Raw genomic sequence first — 20,245 nt, forward strand, 5'->3', positions numbered from 1 at the left:
GCGATATGGCCAAGAGCATGTCGCGTGAAGGACGTTGTGGGGTGCATGCTGATGGCGCATGTGGGGCTAGCGCACTTATCCGGTGATCCGCGTCGAAGAAAGCGGAGCCACGTGGGGCTTCGCGAAACGTCACTCTCAAAGGTTTGCTGACGGCGGACACGCGGCTTGGGAAATTCGGTGGTTGGGTCTTTGAGAACGTGCAGCGTAAGACTAAAAGCTTGCAAGGATATCGAATCATGTGATGACGCGTAAGTTGATGAACCGTATTCATTGGCACGCGTTCTTGTTTCGAGGATTTGGAATGCAGGGGTAGCGCGCAACATCAACATCTACGCAACAACTTTCTTATCTCTCAGCTCCTTGATCTCGCTCTCTCCATATCCCAACATGTCCCTTAATACCTCATCGGTATGCTGCCCCAGTAACGGCGGTGGACTCCTGATCCGCGGCTCGGCTCTCGAATATTTCACCGGATGATTGACAAGCTTCACCTTGCCCACTGCTGGATGATCGATCTCCTGGATCATATTGCGCGCAAGAACGTGTTCGTGTTCAACCGTGCCCTTGATATCATTCACAGCCGCGTATGGCATTCCGCTTCCGTCGAAGATCTCCAGCCACTCTTGTGTTGTCTTGGTCATGAGTTCGGCTTCGACAAGCGTATCGATCTCCGTACGGTGTTTGACGCGGAGCGCGTTTGTGAGGAAGCGAGGATCGGTTTTCCATTCCGGGCGTTGTAGCTTGTCGCAGAGGATGCCATAGAGGCGGTCGTTGCAGCCGCCAACTGCGATGTTCGTGTCTTTTGTTTTGTAAGCTCGGTAGGGTACTACTGTCGCTATGGCCAAGTCAGTATGATCCTCGGTCTTACATCTCAAGTCTGCGCTTACCATGTGCAGTTCCCCATCGACCACTGTCGCCTTTGCCTGTTACCAGCGCACTGCTCGCGATGTTTGCCAATCCCGAAACCTGCACGTCGCTCAAACTCGCATCGATCCACTGGCCTAAACCAGTCTCTTTACGCGAATATAACGCCGCCTGTATGCCAATCGCAGTGTACATGCCAGTCATGATATCCGTAACCGCTACGCCAACCTTGACTGGTGGTCCATCCCTCTCTCCAGTGATGTGCATCAAGCCCATCTCAGCCTCGACCATCACATCATAGCCTGCACGATCGCGGTATGGTCCCGTTTGTCCATAGCCGGTGACAGAAGCGTAAACAAGGGAAGGATTGAGCTTCGCAAGGGTTGCGTAGTCGAGCTGATACTTTGCGAGCGATCCCGGGAGGTAGTTCTCAACAAGCACATCGCATTCCTGCGCGAGCCTGTGCAGAATGGAGATTCCTGTGGGGTTGTTGAAGGCTAGCCCAATCGACTTCTTATTACGATTTACCTGCATCAAGTCAGAGAGTCACATACACGGTTAACTCATCAGACATACGGAAAGATAATATGCGCTTTCGCCAGGGAACTGACGCTCGACACCGTCCGTATATGGTGCATCTGGTGGGCCCCAGGATCGTGTGTCGTCGCCTCGTGTGGGGTGTTCGATCTTGATCACGTCTGCTCTGATCACTCATCAGCGTCTGTTCTATCTAGCTATGTGTTCATTACTAACCCAAGATCTCCAAGTATTTGTGTACAGTATGGCTACTTGATATTAGCGACTGCGTTTCCATTTCGCCGAGTCAATCACATACCCCAGCTAATACTCGGGTCATGTCCAGGACTTTGATTCCTGCCAAAGGCAGTTTCTCAACCATTTGTTTGGAAACATTGTTCTTGGTCGCGATACTTCTTCTCTGTGGTTGCGATGTTCGGGTAGCGATCCGACTGGCTATGGGTTGAAGGTACGCGTGTGGTGCCGCTCTCGCGACTGTCCTGAAAGAATACATGGTCCTGCTCTAGGCTCGCCATGTCCGTCAACGGTGATATTAAGAGAACGTAGCTTGATGTCTGAAAGTTCTTGCCCCACATGAAGCTTGTGGGGTCCGCAAAGGGTCCCGTATGTGAATGCACAGACATTTTCTGATATGACAGACGTTGAGACAGTATTCATTGCACAGTATTGAATGCGGTATATACAATGTACATGTAGTGTTGGAACTCGCACAATTACATCGCTAAATTGACTGAGACACGAAATTGAGAACACAAAAGAACATTTATGCATGGACGCCGTTTGTTCCGTTGGCCTTCGAGTCGGAGGTGAGATATTGCTTCAGCTCTTCAGCGTGAACACCCTCTGTGTTACTGGTGTTGGCGCCATGCGAAAACCCACCGAAGTAGTACGGTGCAAGCCTCTTCTTCTCTGCAATCTTGTCGTCCTTGATTCGAGCCAGTAACTCTTGGGCTCTCTTGTTGGCAGAGAAGCGATCCGGAAGAGCATCCCAAACCTTGTAGTCGGTTCCCCGTGTTTCGATTGTCCCGCAGCCCTTACGAGCGTATTCAGTAAAGAGGAAGAGACGGCTTGATTCGACCATGATGGTCAATTGGTCTAAGTCGACGTTAGCAATCTTCCGACTGTTTGGTAATGAGTGTGGCTTACCAGTGAGAATCTTCTCGGGTTGGCTCTCATGTATACGCATACCATGTTGGTATCCCTCATGAAATCCACCGTGGGGTGTGTGACCGCCCTCAAAACTACCTCCACCAGGTCGGAAATCGTCGCTTCTTCCAAGACCTTGTCCGTATAGACAGGCAAGGAATTCGGAGGCGGAATTGCGGTGGAAGTAGGGTAGTCGGAAAGTGTTGGTCGCAACATCCCACCTGGGACCGAACCAGAGGAAGTCTGCTAATGGTGTCAAAGGATCACGGGATTTGGCTGTGAGGACTGTGAAGATCGATGGGTCAGTGTGATCGATGGATGTGCTGTTTTGCGAAGAGAACTTCGTAAGATCATACTTGTACGGAACAACGTTACCGTGCCATGCGACAAGATCGAAGGGGCTGTGGTCTTGCTGTATCGCCACGAGCTGACCGTTGGTCTTGTTGACGATCTGCCAGTCTACGTGCAGATCATCATCGATAGCGGCTACCGGGTAGAGGAAATCGCGAGGATTGGCAAGACCATGGCCACCTAGTGGGCCAAGATCCGGAAGCTCCCACATCGACCCCCAGACTTCTGTGATATAGCCACGCGCCACTGGTGTATCCGGAGCCAAGTTCAGGCAAAACCTAATACCACGCTGTATAACACAGATCTCACCAGGTTGCAAGAAGATCTTCCCCATCTCAGTCTTTATGTCAAGGTTGCCTTGTTGCGCGCAGATAAGGAAGTCGCCATCGGTGTTACAGAATGCTCGTTGTTCCATACTCGAGTTGATCATGTATACGTATAGCGCAAGACCCTCTTTGATGTTTGGGTCTCCGCTGCCGCAGAGTGTATGCAGGCCATCGACGAAGTCAATTTTCTCATCTTCTTTTGGCAGTGGAAATGGATGCCATTCTGCTTGCTCAGGGAGCGTCTCGACTTTAGGATTGATGGACAAGAAACAGTTTGTGATATTCGACTTTGTCTCAATCGGAATGTAGCCCTCTGTGATACGTTAGTATATTCGTGCAGGAAGTTTGATAGCAACACATACTATGAGCAGCTGCGGGTCGGCATCGGTACATATAAGTACTAAAGTTGTGGGCGCGGGGCGCTGCGAATGCTGAATATGTGATGCCTTCAGTATAAAGTCCGAATCGAACTTCCTGAGGGTTATTCTGAGCAACGGGTAAAGTGCCTGGAATGACCTCTGATTGATGTCGATTTCCCCATCCCGCTTGATAGTCGTAGGGGTCGTTTGCACGTGTTGGCTTCAGTCTTTGGAGATCTGTGAAGTGGAATGCCTTTTGGGGATCGGTGACGAGCTTGCGTTCTTTGAAGTCTTGCATGATGTTGAGTGTATGACGATGGACTGTAGGTGTGATCAAGCTTACCATGTCAAGAATCAGCCTTATATTGGACTATCCATGGCTATGGAACTTTAGGCCGACATCTGCCGCAGCTAGGTGGTCCGGCCTGTGCATGATGTGGTGGCGGGGCCCGATACACATAATAGCGGGGTTACCAATTCGGTAGCTACGGGAGCTGTGAGGAGGCCCACATGGATATCATTGGGCAAAGAGTCATTATCTTGACCGGGTTGGTGGGACCCGTGAGATGAACGTGCGATGCACTCTCCCACATGAAGGCTGTCGCAACATGGACCTAGTGGCTCACTTGCGGGGTTCTTTGGCGGTCATGATAAGGTGGTCAATCGAAAGTATAGTGCTGACTCAGGAAACGCATTTACAATGTGGTTGTCAAGTAATGTCTATGCATGGCAAATGTGCTCTCATGTTGTTTATCTGGATGCAGCTAAGACCTCGTCCACCATCAATCCACACGAGCCTAGATAGTTCTTCGCATCGCACAGCGAGCTGAGCTCTTGGCTGGAAATCTTGTCGGTAATCTCGGACCGCGTCTGCAGAGCTTCTAATAAGCTGGTATCGTTCTCAATACTTTCTTTGCATGCCTCGTAGACAACATCGTGCGCTTTTGATCGACCGACATGCGGAGCAAGGCCCATCATTACAGCTTCAGCGACGATTAGACCCCTAGTAGAATACAGATTTGTGAGCATCTGCTTGGGGTTTACTACAAGGCCAGAAAGCGCAAAGTCAGCCTGGTTCAGCGCTCCAACAGCAATCACAAAGCTTTCTGGGACAGCCACCCATTCCAGATGCCATGGACCAGAAGCACGCTCGAAGTCTGACACCATACCGTCGAGCACCAAGCCGGCATTTGATCGTAGAATCTTCGATGCCGCCAGAATGACTTCGCTTGAAATGGGGTTCCGCTTCTGTGGCATAGTCGAGGAGGCGCCGCGGTGCGGCACAAAAGGCTCTGAGACTTCTGAAAGTTCGTTTGAAGACATGATGATAATGTCCAGAGCAAGCTTGCCTAAGGTACCACCAACAAGTGCAAGGTAGTTTGTAATTTCAGCAACTCCATCTCTGGCGACATGCCATGTGATCGGAGGATCGGTCAAACCTAGATCTTTCGCCATTTCCTTCCGAACACGGATGCCATCGTCGCCTGAGCCTAGTGAAGCCAAAGAGCCTGCAGCTCCTCCAAACTGGACCATCAAGGCACGCGATTTGAGCTGCTCGAGGCGCTCGAGGTGTCTTTGGAATCCAGATAGCCATATAGCACACTTGTGTCCGAAAGTAATGGGCAGAGCATGCTGAAGATGGGTGCGACCGGCCATGGGCGTATCCCGATGCTTTCTTGACAAATCTTCCAGGTTCTTGATGACGGAGCGAAGCGTACGCTCAACAATCTCAAGGCCTTCTTTCATCTGCAGCATGCTTGCCAGATCCATGATGTCCTGTGTTGTTGCTCCCCAATGCACATAACGTCCGGCCTCGTCACCACATGACGCGGAGAGCTGTCGGACCAAAGGAAATATGGGATATCCGACGATTTCGGTTTCGTTGCGCAGCCTGTCGTAGTCGAGTTCTACTTCGCGGGCTTTGGATGTCACAATCTCTCCGATATGTGAAGGTATCACATTGCATTTTGACTGTGCCCTTGCCAATGCGGTCTCGGCATCAACGCACCGATTGATGTACGCTTTGTCGTCAAACACCTTCCGAATCTCATCGGTTCCAAACAGCGTACGGAAAATGACTGAGTCGATGGCGCTCACGCTGCCGAGTGATCGTCGTTGAGGACGGAAGGTGGTTTGCCGGGGGATGGCACGCAGTGGGGCGCGTCGAAGCAAGAACATGATGTTGATTGTAATGGCAAAAGCACCTCAATGAATCATGAAGGGGATATGAGGCTCTAAAGAGAGCTTCAACAATGCCCAAGACATGGCTGGTGGCTCCCAGGCGGTGGACGTGTGGGACGCGGATGCAGCAGCATCGTGTGGGGAAGACACTGCCGGGCTAGAATGCGGGCGGCCCCCTGTGTTTACCGCTTCCCAAACTGGCTAGGCGGAATGGACATGTGACGCGCGCGACAGTTTCGTGTTCCGAGCTTCACTACCATCATCTTTAGATCATCACCATCAACGTTTCGTTAGATTTCTACAATGCTATGACTCTCGAACGAACAAAGAAGCAAGGCCTAGCCCGGTACTCGCACACATGCTGACAATGCCGATCTCCTTGTCTTGACGTCGCAGCTCGCCAAACAGTGTAGCAGTTTGCCGAGCACCTGTCGCCCCAGTAGGATGTCCGAGAGCTATCGCACCTCCATTCGGGTTAACCTTGTCTTCATCGAGACCCAGCTCCCGAATGCAAGCGATGGTTTGACTGGCGAACGCCTCGTTCAGCTCGATAACATCGACGTCCTTTAGTTGGATACCTGTCCACTCCAGTAATGCAGGTATCGCGTATATTGGGCTGATGCCCATCTCATCGGGAGCGCAGCCTTTGACTTGTGTACCGACAAAGCGGCCGAGTGGCTTCAGACCACGCTCTTCAGCCCATGAACGCCGAGCGAGTATGGTCGAGGATGCGCCGTCGGATATTTGAGACCTGGTAGGTTAGCCACGTAGTAGCTTTGATCTAGGTCAACTTACGAGTTGCCTGCAGTACTCTTGCCGTTCTCGCCGAACACAGGCTTGAGCGTCGACACTTTTTCAAAAGTTAAGCCATGTCGAATACCATCGTCCTTGGTTACTTCATGCCCTGCAGGCTGACCGCTTGCTTCGTCTATCCTCTGAACCGTCACTGGCGCTATCTCCCAGTCAAAGCGGCCTTCCTTTTGGGCGCGACTTGCGCGACTATGACTTCGTACCGCATACTCGTCTTGTGACTTTCTATCGACCTTGTATCTTTCCGCCACATTCTCTGACGTGATTCCCATCGGCATGAGACAGTCGCGAGCATCTTTGACGGTTGATCCTAGTAGTGTGGGCGAAACATCGGTCGGGAGGCCCCGCGAGGCGTAGTTCCTTGACATGCTCTCTACACCGCCAGCAAGCCCCACGTCAATTTGGCCCACCATTATCGAGTGCGAAATGTGGGTGATGGCCTGCAGACTGCTCGAACATTGACGATTGACTGTGTGAAAAGTCGTCGAGTTTGGAAATCCAGCATGATTGAGTGCCATGCGCCCGGTCTTTGCGAAACCAAGTTCAGCGAGTACATTCCCAATCATGACATCGTTCACATCATTCTTTTCAATGCCAGCTCGTTGTACGGCAGCTCTCATAATCTGACATGTTTAGCAACAGCGTAGTGCATTCTTATGCCGACACTCACCGGCATCAATATGTCTTCTGGGTGAGCATCTTTGTAACCGCCCTTGAAACTACGATTGATTGGCGACCTGACCGTAGAAAGTAACACAACATCGTTCGGGCTTTTGTGCAACACGTTTCGCGCAGCTTTGCTAAAGGATGCCATTTTGACGTATACACTGAGAAGATACGCGTTGCATTACTACAAGAGTAGTTACCTATTGTACTATATCAAATGCCCGAGAATGTGCCGCATTGTGATTGTGGTAAGGGCTGTGGCGGGGCGACGTGTATGTGTGGGGCAGGATCGGGAAGACCCCTCTATGACAACTCGGGCAACACCGCAATGATGCTTGCCGGATTTAGCTTGCATGCAGACGCGACTGTTCACTTTGAACATTTTCACACGCAAACTGAATTCAACCAAACACTACACAATGGCGCTCCCGACCAAATACCAAAATGGCAGCATTGACTCCTCTGCCAAGGGGGTGTACAGAGCGTCGCCCGTCAAGCTCATGATCTACGGAAATGGTAAGCAGCCTATGGTTACGGCTTGACAATAACTTACTATTTCGCACAGGAACCAGCAACCAGCTTTCGGATGTCATTGCCGAACTCGGTGCTACTAAAGCCTTTATCATCACCGGGCGGTCGTTGTACGAGAAGACGCCTGTGATCAAGAACATTGAGAAAGCACTTGGCTCTGCACATGGTGGTACATTCAGCAAGATTGGACAGCATGCGTATGTGAGATGCAGTTTGATTTCAGCAGTGGAGACTGACATGTCGTAGGCCAATTGGGGATATTAAAGAAGCCACAGCCTTGATGGCAAAGTCAGGATGCGACGTCCTCATCTCAATAGGTGGCGGATCGCCTATCGATTCGGCCAAAGCGATCGCGTACAATATCCATGAGGAGACCGGGAAGTGGATACCAAGTATCGCCGTACCAACAACGCTCAGTGTAGCAGAGACGACACAGAACGCCGGCTTCACCACCAAGGAAAAGCACAAGATCGCTGTGAGCGACCCTGAGCTTGTACCCAAGGCTGTTGTATACGATGGTGAACTTGCCATATACACACCTTTGAACCTATGGACAAGCACAGGAATCCGATCATTGGACCACGCAGTTGAGCTGATGTACCACCCTCTCGCTGCTGAGATTCCCACGAAACGCATGTCTCTGGAGGCTATCAAAGATCTGTTTACGTACTTGCCGCAGTCGAAAGCCGACCCCGACAACGCGGAAGTGCGAACAAAGCTCTTCGTTGCGTGTTATTCCTCACTTTTCCCTTTTCTATACACCGGTGGAGTCGGTCTCAGCCACAGCATAGGTCATGCGATAGGTGCTACCTATAGCATTCCGCATGGTATCACCAGCTGTCTCAGTCTAGCGCCGACAGTACACTTCAAGGCTAGCAACCCAGAGGAGGCAAAGCAGATCGCGAGGATCATTCCTTACATTGGGAAGCAAAGTACAGGCAGCGATGAGAAGGACTCGCATCTCGTTGCCGACGCTATCGCCGAACTTGTTGAAGAGCTAGGGCACAAGACCACTTTGACAGCTGTAAGTATCTGAGGCATGCCAGGACGACTTGTGCTAATCGTCGATCAATAGTACAATGTGCCGACCGGCGATGCAGAAGAGGAAGCCATCGCGTCACGTGCGCTACACAGTAAAGACCACAAGGATTTTGCGAACTGTGAGTTATCACGTATGCATTAGGGACTTCCATCGACTGACATGCTACACAGTGAAGCGAATCGTCCACGACTTGTACTAATGCGTTCCCTAAGCACAAGCGATAGGTAGCTTCTATAGCAAAGTACTCTTACCAATTTTTTTCAAAATGTAAAACCACGTCCAATGCGCAATACTGCCAGAGTGTCTATTGGCGGCAAGTTTTTTTTGAGACGCGATAGCGCGTGGACACGTGAGCCAGTCCAGGTCGTTTTGCTGTTGGAAATGTTTTCCATCTCCGAGCCCCAGTGCCTTTTTCCGCCTCTCTAACGATCCAATGAACGTGCGTTTTGGCCGCAACCTCCGCATCTTGGCCGGCTAAGTCCTTATCCACCTCCGATTGTGGAGCTTTGCTCTTACCCGCCATCGGCACGGCATTTGGGTCGGTCTGACCCAATCGGCTAGTTACTATGATGCATGCCCATGGTACTCGTGTGGGGAGCGTCAACTCTACTGTACACCACATTTCTCACACGCTGTCCTTGTGCATTGAGTTTTGCGGAGAAGCGGAGGGCTGAGCCAGGTATCGTTGTCGATTGAGCTCTCATTACACTCTTGAAAATAGCCCACGCCTGCAGTAACCTTGTGCGCCATCTCAAACTGTCTTGAACAGTTTGAAGCTTGTTGGTTCGACTTCTTTTCCTCGTTGCGTTGCGATTCACGAGCACGACTCTCACGATGCAACGTTCTCTTCTATTTTCCGCACGCCGCCACGGCCCAGCGACGGGCTTGCGGTTCTTCTCTGCGAGCGCGTCTCGGCCAGCCATCAACAAGATCGTCTCCTCCGCACAAGAAGCCATCAAGGACATGAAGTCCGATACGACAGTCTTAGTTGGTGGATTTGGCTTTTCAGGAGTACCAAACACTCTCATCAATGCTCTACGCGACCGAAGTGACCTCAAAAACTTCACCGTTGTCAGCAATAACGCCGGTATGCCGGGTGTTGGGCTGGGACAACTCTTGGAGACAAAGCAGATTGGCACGATGATTGCGAGTTACATCGGAGATAACAAGGTGTTTGAGCAGATGTACTTGAAGGGTCAGCTGAGTCTGCAATTGACTCCTCAAGGCACGATTGCTGAGAAGTGCGCTGCTGGTGCTGCTGGTGTGCCAGCTTTCTACACACCAGCAGCATACGGAACAATTGGTATGGGAACAAAACAGTTGCACGTATACGACACGGCTAACAATATGCAGTACAAACTGGTGAACTTCCTGTGCGCTACAACACCGACGGTACCATCGCGAAAATGGCTCCTCCAAAAGAAACACGCGAATTCAACGGCAAATCCTACGTGATGGAAGAAGCCATCTTTGGTGATTACGCCTTCGTCAAAGTCGCAAAAGCCGATCGGCTCGGTAACTGCCAGTTCCGAAAAGCACAGAACAACTTCAATGAAGCAATGGGCAAGAATGCGAAGATGACGATTGTCGAAGCAGATGAGATTGTTGAGGACGGCGAGATTGCACCAGAAGATATTCATCTCCAGGGAATATACGTGAAGAGAGTGATCAAGAGCACAGTTGGCAAGGAGATCGAGAGGAAGGTGTTCTGGAAGAGTCCAGAGGAGCAGAAGAAGGCGCTCTTGGAAGGTGGTAAGTTGTGTTCATGCTATACCACGAAAGGCATATCACTAACCAAATTTATCAGGTTCAACCGAAGCATCACAGAAGCGCGAGCGCATCATCAAGCGCGCAGCTCAAGAATTGAAGGATGGCATGTATGTCAACCTTGGTATCGGCATGCCTCTAGCAGCGCCTGCATTCTTGCCCGAGGGCACCGAGATCGTGCTCGAGTCAGAGAATGGAATCTTGGGTATGGGCCGGTATCCCAAGCCGGGTGAAGAGGTGAGTCTGCGATAACAGTGAAGTGTTTTTAATATCATTAACAAAATCAGGACCCTGACCTCATCAATGCCGGAAAGGAGACTGTTACCCTGATCAAGGGCGCATCAACGTTCGGCAGCCACGAGTCTTTTGGTATGATCCGATCAGGACGCATAGATGTCGCCATGTTGGGTGCTATGCAAGTAAACCAATACGGAGGTTTGTTTTACACTTCAGTCTTGTTTGCCTTTCCGTTTACTAAACACCTCTCCAGATCTCGCAAACTTCATGCTTCCCGGAAAGGTCAAAGGCATCGGCGGGGCCATGGACTTGGTCGCAAACCCTACACAAACCAAAGTCGTCATCACCATGGAACATGTCGACAAGAAGGGCAACCCCAAGATTCTAAATCAATGCACATTCCCCCTCACCGGACAGAAGTGCGTCAGCACCATCATCACAGACCTGGCCGTATTCGACTGCGATCGCGTTGAAGGACTAACCCTGAAGGAGCATGCAAAGGGTGTTACTGTCGATGAGATCAGAAGCAAGACGGAAGCGCCGTTCAAGGTTAGCGAGGACTTGAAGGAGATGAGCGTATAGGCGAGACTAGGAAAAGATACCAATAAAGGACCATTTTAATTTCACTTCAGAATTGTCTAAATTTCGAGGCTCTCGAGACCACCTCACCTACTGCCACCCTCCACAGCATCCAGTCCTACGTACGCCGGCGCCGGCACATCCTCACTTATATCCCCCGAAGCACTCCAATGTTTCCAAACCAACTTCCTTTGCTCAATCTCATCTGCGATCGCAATGGCCATGTCAGCAACACTTATCCCGGTCAGTCTTCCCTCGAACACGTCTTTGCCCTCCTGCTGCTCGCCCACCAACACCATATCATCAACGCTAACCTCATACTTTCCAGTTCTCTTTCCCGGACGATACAAAGCAGATGGCGAAACAAAACTCCAGTTGAAAGTCTTACGGTCTTCAAAAAACATGTACGCCGTCCGTCCCGCTTTGATGAAATCCGATGCGTTGTCTTTCACGCAGATCTGCTTCTCGTAGTCTGCGATCACAGTTTTGTCTTCTTCGGTGGCTCTCCCAGAGCTCTCTGCTAATCTGGCTTCACGATACCGTCGCAGAGAGGTACCCATGATACCCAGACGCTCCTCCATATATGCTATGTGTGCGAGAGACGTTGAAATCGCCCGGCGGTAGGCGAGAAAAAAGTCAGGATGGTCGACGCACGGAAGGCTAGTGCCAGGAACGTGAAGAGAGCCTGCGCCACCGACAAAGAGAAAGTAAGACGATGGGCATATCTTGTGCGCTAGGAGAATCTTCCTAACGGATTCCAAGAACGGCACTGTCGTGCGTCAGTCACTTTCTGTACATGTCCGTGGTCAATTGAAGGCATACTGTACAACAACGCCCCTGCACCAGCTGTGTGTGGTCCAAATTCGCTGACCAGTACATCGATGCCCTCAAATTGCTTTGCTAGATCTTCTGTAGAAACCTCATCGATGTCTACGGGACGTGGAACGTAGCGCGGATGCTTTCCCAATTTCTCTGGGTTACGCGATATACCAAAGACGGTATGGCCTCGATTTAATAGCTCGACACAGAGGTAAGATCCGCCGAAGCCTGCAGGGCCGATTACACCCACGCGTAACGACGAGGATGACATGATCTGATCGAATGTCAATGTTGTGATGGCTCTTCGATTTGTAAACCTTAGGGTGAAGTACCTATGGGAATCTGCACATGAGTATTACCCCATATCTTTGTCCTCTCACAGGGTCCTGATGACAGTGAGGCCGGAGTGGTAGCGCCGAGGATATTGAGTTGGGGTAAGGAAGCTGGGGAAGTGAGGGGAGAATGTGGGGCATTGGTAAACGCACATGCAGGGACGAATGACGCTAACTGCTTGAACGAGACACGCTTAAGCATATGGTGAGCATTTCGAAGTCACCTATTTGACCAAAGAGACTATCTCGTAATTGAACTTCCTATCTTCGAAAAAACAGAATCATCTGGCAGCATGGCATTGGCAGACAATTATGCGTTCATTGGTCAGTGGGAGACGACAGATCATATCTGGTATCGATCCACTAATAATGATCAGGTCTCGGAGCGATGGGCTACGCAATGGCTGCTAATATCCGAAAGAAGATAAACCAGTCTTCGACCCTCTATGTTAATGATATCAACGCGTCTGCTTGCTCTCGCTTCAATGATGAATACTCTTCGTACGGCCCCATACAGATCGTCGCCACAGCACGCGAAGCGGCGGAAAACGCAAAAGTACTTATATCAATCGTACCAGGAGGAGCTGATATGAAGAAAGTGTATCTAGACGAGAATGACGGGGTCATTGCGGCAAAGAAAGACGAAGAAAGGATCATGTTAGAATGCAGCACGATCGATGTGAACACAACAAAAGAAGTTGGTCAAAAGTTAAGAGAAACGGGGACAGGAACATACATTGACGCGCCCGTCTCCGGAGGAGTACCAGCTGCGGAAGCAGGTACTCTAGCGATGTTGATTGGTCATCCAGAACCAGCACAAACACCGACCTCTTTGTCCTCTTCAGATACCCGACTACAAATGACGCTGTCCATGCTTGGTCCAAAATCAAAAGCTTTCTACCTAGATACCCTCGGCGCAGGCCTAACTGCAAAGATATGCAATAACTATCTCTCTGGCACTGTTCTTCTCGCAACCGCCGAAGCCCTCGCAATAGGAGTATCCCATGGTCTTGACCCCGCTGCCCTATACTCTGTGATCAAGAACAGTACTGGCCAGTCTTGGATGTGCGACCATGTCATGCCCATACCCAATGTACAAACCGAATACTGGGTGCCTAGCAACAGTGGGTATAGGCCAGGATTCAAGACGCAGATGATGCTCAAGGATTTGGGACTGGGTATTGAGAGCGCGAATCAGGTGGGCATTAGACCTAGTATGGCAGAGAAAGCGTTGGAGGTTTGGGAAGGTGCGGCGAAGGATGAGAGGTGTATAGATAGAGACGGTAGTAGCATTTACTTGCATGTTGGGGGTGTGTTGCCGAAAGGGCACGAGGACAAAGCGAAGAAGCAGGAAAATGGATCCTGGGAGTTTGCTGATTGAAGCATTGTAATATCGAATTGAATATGATCTTGTCGCGATGCGTGTGCTGAGGCTTCCATATGTATTTCACATTACCTATTTTCCTTGGAAAAAGTTCTGAAAAACGTCCTGAATAGTATCAAATCCTGCCATCTCTCCCAATTTCAGGATTCTGTCGTCTCTTCCAATCTTCGCTGGATCACCATCCGGAACCCACCTACTTGTAACACCATCAGCACTCGGTCCGTACACTTTAGCACTCAGCTTTTCAGTCTGCACAGGCGGCCAAGGATCCTCTCCATTGACGAATTTGATGAAGTCTTCTCCATATTCCCGTGCCACTTTCTGTTGCGCATCGTCCAGGTGGTCGTTATAGTTCTGGAAGAGGTATGAGACATCGAGAATATGGCCTGCTTCACCCTGAAAACGACCCTCCCAAGGTATACCTTCATTGAAGTGGTAGAGGAAGAACTTTGAGTCGGCGGTATTGGGCCAGCCTTTAGCGAAGGCACGAGAAGGCGCATAAAAGGAGATTTCGGAGGCGAAACGCAGAATCGAAAGAATGCCTTCGTCGTCTGGGGTCTCTGGAGTGATACTGTAGGCTTTGAGAAGTTGTTCCGCTACATCCGGATGATTGGATAGTGTAGCCTTGCAGGAGTCGATGAACTTTTGTGCGATGCCGGGGTTGCGGCCATCGAGACCTAGATATGCAAGGATGTTGGCCTACATATGATCAGCTCATTTATCGCAAGTGCCAAATGGTCATACTTACATCTAGTTTTGACTCTCCTATCATGAAAGCCTTGCACCACCTCCTACCTGGCATCATAAAGGCTGGGCTATCCTCCTGAGATGAAACCGTAAGGAAGTCGGGTGAACCAGGCATAGTAACGCCATCGATAGAAGGTAGCATCGGCGCTGTAGGGGGAACCTTTTGCCAAAGGTCGTCCACAGGCATACTCAAAAGGGCCTTGATACGATCCTCTGGTGACTTGTCTTTCAGACCAAACGCGTCTATGGCTTGTTGGTACGATGACTCTGCCACAAATTCCGGGATAGGCTTGAAAAGTAGTACGGCTCCTCCAGTGCTCAAACAGCGCTTCATCAGCGGCTCCTTGGAGCAAAGTAAGACTGTCGCAGATACTGCACATGTCAGTCAAGCTTCTACGTCGATATTCTCGCCCACATACATCCGCCGGCGCTCTCTCCGCATGCAGTGATCTCATCCGGATCACCTCCAAAACCGCCTATGAACTTTTTGATCCACTGAAAAGCTGTACGCTGGTCGTAAAAGCCATTGTTTGCTTTGTAACCTGCTTTGCGCAGTTCTTCGGAAGTTGCGAAGCCTGTGAAACCTAGTCGGTAGCTGTATATATCAACACCTGTATGAAACTTTTGTAGAACACCAGTACACTCACTTTATGGTGATACCAATGACGGGTTTCTTCTTCTCGACAGACATCCTAACTATGGGAGCCGGGTCATAGTGCGGGTACCAACTACTTCCGACAGCGAATCCGCCTCCATGAATGAAGACAAAGACAGGAAGCTTCGCGTTCGGGTCAATAGCGCCATCCTTGTTCGTTGGCACAGTGATATTGAGATTCAAGCCTTCGAGATCGGAATGCGCAGGAACCTCTGGGAGTGGCAATGATTTCTGGATAAAACCAAATTCACGTTCAATAGCACCAATTGGAGACACTGGAGGAGGTCTACTTCAATCAGCATTGATGTTCAAATTTCCATGGCCGACATACCCAAATTTCGAAGCGTCTGTAGCGCCAGCTCCATAGTTTTCAACAAGCTCAGGTGCGGCCAAGCGATCCTTTATCGAAGCATACTTCAGACCAAGGAACTGTGCTATCCCATCCACACTCTTGCCCTTCAATTCACCCAGGTGTTCGTGTTTGAGAGTTGCCGACATGTTAGCCGTTGCGTGAGAAGAGATGGTGCGAAACAGAAAATTGGCGGTTATCCAAGGATCACCAAAGTGTTTAGTATATTCTAGCGTATTCTTGGATCGGCGGCGTAAGGATACGTATCCTTGGAGCTGTCCGTATGCAAATAGTTCCGTGGGGTAACGAAGACCCGACAAATTACCCCGCACCTGTTTCTGCCACTCAAGCAGTGGGGCAATCACCAGCAACCAGAGGTCTGCGCGATGTGGGGGTAATTCAACGATTAGGTCTCGCATCTACGAGAATATCGTGATTTGTGACATCGTAGTCTGGGCTTTGAGCTGGGCAGTTAGCCAGCACGTATACGGCTAGAAAAGGAATTATCCACGTCCATGTTATATGCAGCCAGCTGTTTGCACCATTGATCCCAGCTATGAAGGCTAACCTACCTCATACCGATGCCTGCGTTGAACTTGCTCTTCTCGATGGCGGCAGCTTTTTAGGAGATTTGAGCCGTATGCATGCTGGCGAAAACGGTACGTTTCGCATGTATAACTGGGCATTCTATGTCTCGCACCAGGGAAGACATATACTTTGGGATCTTGGATTGGACGAGGTACGTGGACTGGAGGCGAAGAGAAACACCGAAGTTTTCTTGTGACTGATTTGTTTTTGAAGGACCGAAGTTGTTATACTCCATGGGTTAACAAATTCATGCTAGAGCATGTCAATCACGTTGGACCTCGGAGGACCATCGTCCAGCAGTTATCAGAAAGAGGGGTGTCCGCAGAAGATATTGATACCGTATTGTTCAGGTATGAGCTCAAGGTTGAATGTGGCTCATGTTCGCTGAACAGAAGACAGTCACGCTCATTGGGACCACTCGCGACCCATCAGCGACGTATTTCCGAATGCGAAGGCGTACTTCGGTCCAGGAACAAGGGCAGCATGCCAGCCAGGGCATATGAAGGATCCAAGTCTGCAGTGGGATGGCCGCTTCTTCGACCCGGAGCATTCGACCGAAAAATGGGACGAGCTACAAGGTGAATGGAGACCTTTTGGCCCGTTTGAGAGAGCGTTGGACTACTTTGGTGACGGCAGTTTCTGGGTCCTCGATGCGCCTGGTCATATGCCAGGCAATATGGCTGCTGCAGCAAGACTGCAAGGCGGCGAGTGGGTGATGCTTGGTAGCGATTGTACGTTGCGTCGCGTTGTTTTCATTGGCCTTCGCTAACCTTGCAAACTAGGCTGTCATTCGCGGTACGTTGTCCTAGGATAGGCTGGGCGTATGCTGACCGTCATGGTTGTTACGATCGGGCGCTTGCTGACTGGTTAGGGATTTGTTGGACGGCCTACGAGAAATTGCGGAGTTTCAGGGACCAGGGGCAGTGAGCATGTCTCTTCATACAGACCTCACTTCTGCGAAAGACACCATTGCCAAGATACGACAGCTGGAAACCAATTTTGGTGTTCACACCGCGCTCGCGCACGACGCGTCGTGGTTGAAGCAGGGCACAGATCAAGTGCTCATGTCGCTGCTGGACAGCAAGATGCGCGTCGCAGCCAAGGAGAAGATACCGTTTGATGAGATACCATAGACCGAACATGAGATACTATAGACCGAACATGAGATATGAGTCCGGTTTAGTGTCCGAAGGTTGGATGCCTGATATTCAAGTAGCGCGGCGACGCGCCGGTTACGCGTTTTTCGTGACGTGATTGCTGATGGGGTAGGTATGCGTACAACGGGATGCCTCGATACCACTCCTTCAGGCATGAACATAGCAATAATTCAGCTGTGAGCAAACATGAAAAAGAAGTAGAGGCAGAACTCAAAATTGTTGTGCGACGCTTGGAGACGCGGTTGCGGTAGTCGGTTGCCTCAACTGCTACGACCACGCTAGAGACGCAACCAAGGAAGAACACCGTCATGATATTCTGCGTGACAATATGCTACGCTTAGCGTTTGCATGCTCGGATTCGATGACTTTGAATCATTGAGATACCAAAGTGTTAAAGATAAGTGTGCTAGTGATAAATCATGGTTGTCAAAGAGATGAACGAGTTATAGGTCAGGTCGCACTTGAACTACTAGTGCGTGAGGCATGGCCGAAGAAACACCTGCACGTTGTGAGGCAGCAGTCATGACCCAACTCAACAACACTGACTTCTTCTGATCAAGGCTTGATACCACCACCAACACGACGATTCATTCTCGATGTTTCACATGATAGCCTAGCTGATGCATCTATGGCCGCATCAGGCGATGAGGCGCTTCCACATTGACAGTAGGCGTCCAACTATGCGCTAGTTGCTTAGTGCTGATCACTTGCATCCATGGCACCAAGATCGGGGCCCAGACCTACTGAATCGCAAGACCTCAATAACATTGGAGCCCCCAAGCTCAGTGAGCCTCAACCTCTAGGCTTTCATCATGGCTCTCCGCGACTTACCATGGGTGACAATACTCTTCTCCGGTGTCGTCGCGGCGCTCGCGTACGGGACGATGAGGCTGATTCAAGTACGGCACTTCTACAAGGACCTTGTACGTGGACAGTATCCATTGCGGACTGCTATCGAGGCGACACTGACGATCCATGTAGCCCAAGCCGCCTCACAGTTTTTTCTTTGGTCATCTCAAACTGCTAGGCGAGACTTTCAAGTCACTGCCAAGCGACGTTCATTACCAGGCAGCGGCCGTTACAATTGCCAGGAAATACAACATGCCTGGTCTCTTCTATCTTGATCTGTGGCCCATCGCATGGGGACAGATTGTTGTTACAGATCCAGATGTCGCACTTGAGATGACAGCCGTTCGAAACCACCCCAAACACGAAGCAGAGGGCCAAATGATTGATCCATTGATTGGTCGTGGGAACATTGTCACAGCGAATGGGCCGCAGTGGAAGCATCTCCACAGGATGCTGAGTCCTGCTTTCGCCATCTCGCACATTACCAACATGAGACCAATGGTTGCTGACGAGGTGATGAAATTTCGGTCGATTATCCACGAGAAGGCCAGATCTGGAGAGGTTTTCAAATTGGAAGACCCTACTCAACACTTGACGTTCGATGTGATCTCGACTGCGACCTTTGGGCGATCTCTCGACGCACAAACCAAGGGCAGCCCTGCTCTGCAGCACTTTGAGAATATGTGTCGTGCTTACATGGCATCGCGAGAATCTGTCAACTACATCCGGAACTTCTTTGTCAACAGAAAAGTTTCGGCCGAGCGAGACAAGTTAGATGCCATCGTAGTAGATCTCATCAAAGAGAGATTCGAGATTGTAAAACGTAAGTAATAGATGTATTGGAGCATTACTGTACATCATTGACGTGTAGCTCGCAGGCGATAAGCTCGATCTCTCCGAAAAGCGAGGATTAGGAATCATGGATCTCATCTTGCGAGATTATATTGCAGAGCGACAGAACGACGTGAAGGAGCTCGACCACCAATTTGTCCAAGATGCTCTATCGCAAGTTAAAACGCTATTGATCGCTGGAAGCGAACTACGTCTGACACCGTCTGCTTTGGAGCTATGATGCTCAGCGTCCACCCTGAAGTAGTTCAAAAGATGCGAGAAGAGCACGACCGCGTCTTCACCCCTGGTATTGAGGCGACTTACGAGATGCTGAAAACGGATCCTTATAGAGTGAACGAGCTTACGTACACAAACCATGTTGTCAAGGAGATCCTCCGATTCTTCCCGATAGGCAACACTGCGCGTAAGGGCATTGATACTCTTAAGTACCAGGGCCGAGAGTGGCCGGCCAAAGATATCATGATTTGCCCAGTCCAACTGGCTATGCACATGGATCCTGCGATATTTCCAGGTAAGTAGCACCTGTCAAGCTTCGTACCTGGTGCGTATTCAGTTGCTGAAACCTGTCCCTAGACCCGCTCAAATTTGACCCCGATCGATATGCACGAGAAGATTTCCCGCGTCACGCATGGCGTCCATTTGAAAGAGGTCCACGTGCCTGCCTTGGTCAACCTCTGGCTATGGACGAGTTGTTGATCACGTTCTTGTTGACGATACGAGATTTCGACTTTACATGCGCAGATTTGAAACCTAACAAGACGCCTCGAGTGGACTGGTTCGACCTGGATTTAACGTTCGGCGACCGCGCCTTTCAAGAGTTCGTGTTCGAAGCGAAACCACGCGATGGCATGCCAATGACAGTCAAGAGATCCAACTGGCCTTCGTAGTCGTATCAAATACTGCCGATCTTGGATGCAGACAGCCATCTTAGACGGGCATCCCGGTAACTCACATTCTCCAAGGTTTCGAGATACGATATACAGCCGAAGGTTTGAAGGACAGAATCCATCAAGTTGAGCACAAAGACAGCCAGAAGATTCTGGGTGAAGATACGAGCTCACTTGCAAGTTGGGGAACGGATCGTCTCGGACCGAATATCGGTTCAAAACTGGTGGAT

At 50.3% G+C, this 20,245-nt stretch overlaps 12 protein-coding genes across 12 annotated transcripts; 6 read left to right on the top strand and 6 right to left on the bottom strand.

The window, feature by feature from the left end:
• Positions 1–329: 329 nt before the first annotated feature.
• Positions 330–1,894, bottom strand: J4E82_003797 (uncharacterized protein; the record flags this gene model as incomplete). The annotated part of the gene is made up of 5 exons (XM_051730080.1): positions 330–835; positions 888–1,392; positions 1,441–1,567; positions 1,618–1,649; positions 1,700–1,894. 5 exons carry the CDS (start codon positions 1,892–1,894, stop codon positions 330–332), a joined length of 1,365 nt encoding a protein of 454 aa, XP_051590048.1.
• A 270-nt stretch (positions 1,895–2,164) lies between these two features.
• On the bottom strand, positions 2,165–3,881 carry J4E82_003798 (uncharacterized protein; the record flags this gene model as incomplete). The annotated part of the gene is made up of 3 exons (XM_051730081.1): positions 2,165–2,496; positions 2,548–3,537; positions 3,587–3,881. 3 exons carry the CDS (start codon positions 3,879–3,881, stop codon positions 2,165–2,167), a joined length of 1,617 nt encoding a protein of 538 aa, XP_051590049.1.
• Positions 3,882–4,333: 452 nt separating this feature from the next.
• Positions 4,334–5,761, bottom strand: J4E82_003799 (uncharacterized protein; the record flags this gene model as incomplete). The annotated part of the gene is made up of 1 exon (XM_051730082.1): positions 4,334–5,761. One exon carries the CDS (start codon positions 5,759–5,761, stop codon positions 4,334–4,336), a length of 1,428 nt encoding a protein of 475 aa, XP_051590050.1.
• A 309-nt stretch (positions 5,762–6,070) lies between these two features.
• Positions 6,071–7,388, bottom strand: J4E82_003800 (uncharacterized protein; the record flags this gene model as incomplete). The annotated part of the gene is made up of 3 exons (XM_051730083.1): positions 6,071–6,515; positions 6,560–7,197; positions 7,245–7,388. The coding sequence occupies 3 exons, from the start codon at positions 7,386–7,388 to the stop codon at positions 6,071–6,073; spliced, it is 1,227 nt and encodes a 408-aa protein (XP_051590051.1).
• Positions 7,389–7,659: 271 nt separating this feature from the next.
• Positions 7,660–9,012, top strand: J4E82_003801 (uncharacterized protein; the record flags this gene model as incomplete). Its single annotated transcript, XM_051730084.1, has 5 exons — positions 7,660–7,756; positions 7,806–7,968; positions 8,018–8,795; positions 8,847–8,931; positions 8,984–9,012. The coding sequence occupies 5 exons, from the start codon at positions 7,660–7,662 to the stop codon at positions 9,010–9,012; spliced, it is 1,152 nt and encodes a 383-aa protein (XP_051590052.1).
• Positions 9,013–9,647: 635 nt separating this feature from the next.
• J4E82_003802 (uncharacterized protein) lies at positions 9,648–11,399 on the top strand (the record flags this gene model as incomplete). The annotated part of the gene is made up of 5 exons (XM_051730085.1): positions 9,648–10,116; positions 10,167–10,565; positions 10,621–10,817; positions 10,868–11,015; positions 11,071–11,399. 5 exons carry the CDS (start codon positions 9,648–9,650, stop codon positions 11,397–11,399), a joined length of 1,542 nt encoding a protein of 513 aa, XP_051590053.1.
• Positions 11,400–11,482: 83 nt separating this feature from the next.
• J4E82_003803 (uncharacterized protein) lies at positions 11,483–12,486 on the bottom strand (the record flags this gene model as incomplete). The annotated part of the gene is made up of 2 exons (XM_051730086.1): positions 11,483–12,165; positions 12,219–12,486. The coding sequence occupies 2 exons, from the start codon at positions 12,484–12,486 to the stop codon at positions 11,483–11,485; spliced, it is 951 nt and encodes a 316-aa protein (XP_051590054.1).
• Positions 12,487–12,840: 354 nt separating this feature from the next.
• Positions 12,841–13,928, top strand: J4E82_003804 (uncharacterized protein; the record flags this gene model as incomplete). The annotated part of the gene is made up of 2 exons (XM_051730087.1): positions 12,841–12,871; positions 12,925–13,928. 2 exons carry the CDS (start codon positions 12,841–12,843, stop codon positions 13,926–13,928), a joined length of 1,035 nt encoding a protein of 344 aa, XP_051590055.1.
• A 75-nt stretch (positions 13,929–14,003) lies between these two features.
• J4E82_003805 (uncharacterized protein) lies at positions 14,004–15,831 on the bottom strand (the record flags this gene model as incomplete). Its single annotated transcript, XM_051730088.1, has 5 exons — positions 14,004–14,630; positions 14,680–15,050; positions 15,098–15,273; positions 15,326–15,619; positions 15,665–15,831. The coding sequence occupies 5 exons, from the start codon at positions 15,829–15,831 to the stop codon at positions 14,004–14,006; spliced, it is 1,635 nt and encodes a 544-aa protein (XP_051590056.1).
• A 688-nt stretch (positions 15,832–16,519) lies between these two features.
• On the top strand, positions 16,520–17,403 carry J4E82_003806 (uncharacterized protein; the record flags this gene model as incomplete). The annotated part of the gene is made up of 3 exons (XM_051730089.1): positions 16,520–16,620; positions 16,670–17,001; positions 17,216–17,403. 3 exons carry the CDS (start codon positions 16,520–16,522, stop codon positions 17,401–17,403), a joined length of 621 nt encoding a protein of 206 aa, XP_051590057.1.
• Positions 17,404–18,239: 836 nt separating this feature from the next.
• J4E82_003807 (uncharacterized protein) lies at positions 18,240–19,348 on the top strand (the record flags this gene model as incomplete). Its single annotated transcript, XM_051730090.1, has 3 exons — positions 18,240–18,350; positions 18,409–19,099; positions 19,155–19,348. The coding sequence occupies 3 exons, from the start codon at positions 18,240–18,242 to the stop codon at positions 19,346–19,348; spliced, it is 996 nt and encodes a 331-aa protein (XP_051590058.1).
• Positions 19,349–19,380: 32 nt separating this feature from the next.
• Positions 19,381–20,015, top strand: J4E82_003808 (uncharacterized protein; the record flags this gene model as incomplete). Its single annotated transcript, XM_051730091.1, has 2 exons — positions 19,381–19,639; positions 19,702–20,015. 2 exons carry the CDS (start codon positions 19,381–19,383, stop codon positions 20,013–20,015), a joined length of 573 nt encoding a protein of 190 aa, XP_051590059.1.
• Positions 20,016–20,245: the final 230 nt, after the last annotated feature.

Source organism: Alternaria postmessia (genome assembly GCF_024291825.1).
Source record: "Alternaria postmessia strain BMP 2775 chromosome Unknown scaffold_17, whole genome shotgun sequence".
In the NCBI taxonomy this organism is placed as follows: domain Eukaryota; kingdom Fungi; phylum Ascomycota; class Dothideomycetes; order Pleosporales; family Pleosporaceae; genus Alternaria; species Alternaria postmessia.